Source organism: Gadus macrocephalus, chromosome 19 (genome assembly GCF_031168955.1).
Source record: "Gadus macrocephalus chromosome 19, ASM3116895v1".
NCBI lineage: Eukaryota > Metazoa > Chordata > Actinopteri > Gadiformes > Gadidae > Gadus > Gadus macrocephalus.
Window position 1 is genome coordinate 9,923,397 of NC_082400.1, and position 3,246 is coordinate 9,926,642.

Sequence of the window (3,246 nt, forward strand, 5' to 3'; positions counted from 1 at the left end):
GCAGGCTAAGGGCTGGCTGCGTTTACGCGCGCCTTTTTTGATCAAGTTGATCAATATCGCTTAGCCTATGTGATAAAAAATTGCCTAGACACAGAGCGGACAAAAGTCGCCCAAACATACAACAAAAAAAGAGGAGGAATAGACGCGGTTGTCTGTTCACTGTATCACTAGTGTACTCAGTGGCTGACAGGTGTGTCTCTGGTAGACCGAGTGTTTAGCTAGGAGCTTGGCATCATACGATGTCTGAGGTGCAGCTGACATCACTTTAACACCCCGGGAAATCCCCGTTTCTAATCTAGAATAGATAAGAAATATGCCTATATATACGTTCAACTAACGTAGAAATCATAAGCTGCCATCTGGGTGAATTATCTGTAATAATTCATTTATTTACCTTTAACTTATTTAGCTAAATTTACATTTTGCTTTAATTATTCTTCCTCAGAATGCACCCTTTTCATATTTTTCGAGTATTTTTAATATTTCGAGCTTTGATATCGAGTTCTGCAGCAGATGTAGAGAGCATCTGTGCTTATACCCGACTTGCGTCCAACGGCGAAACTCACTACAGTTTCCTCCGGACGGGCCACCACAGCCTTCACCATCGTTCCCCCGCCGTGCGCCTCTACCACTCCGTGTGGTCCCCAGACCGCGCGCTGCTCCAGTGCTCCTGGTTGGAGGACGCAGCCGTCACAGAAAACTATCTATCCCTGTGCCGAGAGAAAACTAATGAGTTCTTGGAGAATCACAGTGAGCATTTAAATATCAATGCATTGTTTGCATCAAATCGATTATGTGACGACGTGAACGCACCGTTTGTGGTTAAAGAACGCGCAAGCCGAAGCAGAAAGGCAAGAAGCGTTGGCGCGCTGAGCGAAAGATCCAAGGCGGCGAGCCACCGGCGCGTGAAGCGCGGGTTTATTGTACCTGGGACGCTCTGGTGCGGGTCTGGCAACAAAGCACCGTCATATGCAGATTTGGGTGAGTTGCTTTTCATGTTTCAATTTTCCAATGTTCCTTGTGAGTTGGATACATACAGAACACCTTTGATGGACACTATATAAAACCATAATTGGATCTATGTCTCTTGTCTGTGCTTTAGGAGCCTTTACGGGGACGGACAGTTGTTGTCGTGAACATGACCATTGTCAGGAGACAATCTTGTCCTTCCAAAACAAATTCGGCGTCTTCAACACTAATATCTTCACCATGTCTCACTGCGATTGTGATAACAGGTAAGGATCGTAGTATAAGATTTCCGACAACTACTTTTTTCATGCACAACTGTAATTTATTTATAACACCTATTATTTTTAACAAAGATAAATATATATCACACAATTTTAACAGAAATGCCATGAATAAAATAATATTGAAAATAATTAATTCAAAATATTTCTATATAATAGATCTATAAATAGGCATACTGACAAAATAATCACTTTTACATTCACTGTAAGCGTTTAAGTGTAGATCGGTCTGTTTAGCGGTAATATCACATTGAATGTTGTGGTCTTTCTAGGGTAGGCCCACACCTGCTCTGTCCCCAACAGGGCTTGGTGTTGGCAGTGCCTCTCCACAGACTTTGCTCCGTCCCTTAAAACTTAATATGATTAATCGTAATAAAAATAATAAAAAATATAATAAATAATACCCTATTGTTATCAGATTTGTTTAAGGCCGGGCTAGGTGCCAGTTATCTGTGTGGTGCAAGTTTGAGATTTCTGATCATGGACTTTGGTCCACGCAGGCCAGTTGGCACCGTAACGAGAGGGTTACCGTTATCGAACTAAAAGGATGTTCCGTCTCATCCTCAACAATGTTCTGTCTCAACCTAAATGATTTTCTGTCTCAACCTGAAGGTTCCACAGTTGCCTAAGGAACGCCAACGACAGCATATCCGACGTGGTTGGGAAGGTCTTCTTCAACATGCTGCAGATGAACTGCTTTGAGCTCTCCTACACAGTAATCTGCATGGAGAGGAACTGGTTCGGCATGTAAGTGGACTTTTGTGGTCTCACTATAGCCAAGGTTGATTCATATTGCTAAATTACGGTGTTTTATTGTAGATAACTGATAATATTGTGTGTGGGGCATGTCCTCCAGACAAACGTAGTCGACTTTGATTGACAGGTTAAAATCCTCTCAAGTGCCAGATTAAGCTTGGATGGCCACTCAGGATGGCCATCCCAAATATGGGCGTGGGATACGTCCCTTGGTTGGTGACTTGCTAACAGCGCCGCCCCTACAGGTGTAAAGCGACCCAGACGGTGCTCCAGGCAGAAGTCCACCCTCCCGTCGCCTACGAGCCCCACGCCTCCACGTCCCAAGAGACCGCCACTCAGGAGAACGACGATCAGGAAAACGCCACTCAGGAGAACGCCACTCTGGAGAACGCCACTCTGGAGAACGCCACTCTGGAGAACGCCACCCTGGAGAACGCCACTCTGGAGAATGCCACTCTGGAGAACGCCACTCTGGAGAACGCCATCCTGGAGAACGCCAGTCTGGAGAACGCCACTCTGGAGAACGCCAGTCTGGAGAACGCCACTCTGGAGAACGCCAGTCTGGAGAACGCCACTCTGGAGAACGCCAGTCTGGAGAACGCCACTCTGGAGAACGCCACTCTGGAGAACGCCACTCAACAGAACGCCACTCAGGAGAACGGTACTCAAGAGAAGGCCATTCTGGAGACCGTGACTCAGGAGAACGCCACTCAAGCGACCCCGACCAGGAGCTCGACGCCGCACGCTGATCCCCCGGCGATGACCTCTGACCTCACCTCTGCTAGCGCCGCGGGCCCCGCCCTCAGTGTCGGTGTCTGGGCCACTCAGATGGCGAGCAGCATGTCTCCATCTCCAGGCCAGGAGCTGTCGTGTGAGGCGTACAGAGAGCTGGACCAGTGCAGCAGAGCCAGGATCCTTCCCAAGCAGAGGAGATACGGACTCCTGAACCCGGACACCAGGACCCTGTACCACTGCAGCTGCACAAAAAGGTACCGTGGGCCATAATGACAGAATATTGTAATGCTTGGTAATTTACGTTTGACTGTCAGAAACAAATATTAGAACTGCTCTGAGGCATTTAACTACAGCCGAGATAAGAAGTGCTTGAAGAAACCTCCATAAAGCATGCAATCTACCTGTTTGCTTCCCTGTGGTTTATTTCTGAATGCTAAGTTTACTAAGTTCAACAGCTGTTCATGTGCTTATGCTTTAAAAAAAATAGAGGGAGCATGGTTGAGAC

At 46.9% G+C, this 3,246-nt stretch overlaps 1 protein-coding gene across 1 annotated transcript in view; it reads left to right on the plus strand.

Annotated features, from left to right (window-relative positions):
- The first annotated feature begins 215 nt into the window (after nucleotides 1–215).
- Nucleotides 216–3,246, plus strand: part of pla2g3 (phospholipase A2 group III) — a 4,120-nt gene continuing 1,089 nt past the window's right edge. Inside the window, exons 1-4 of the mRNA XM_060038509.1 lie at nucleotides 216–981; nucleotides 1,103–1,235; nucleotides 1,863–1,997; nucleotides 2,252–2,995. Of these exons, the coding sequence (XP_059894492.1) occupies nucleotides 447–981; nucleotides 1,103–1,235; nucleotides 1,863–1,997; nucleotides 2,252–2,995 (1,547 nt within the window). The 5' untranslated portion in view covers nucleotides 216–446. The remainder of the gene's footprint in view (nucleotides 982–1,102; nucleotides 1,236–1,862; nucleotides 1,998–2,251; nucleotides 2,996–3,246) is intronic.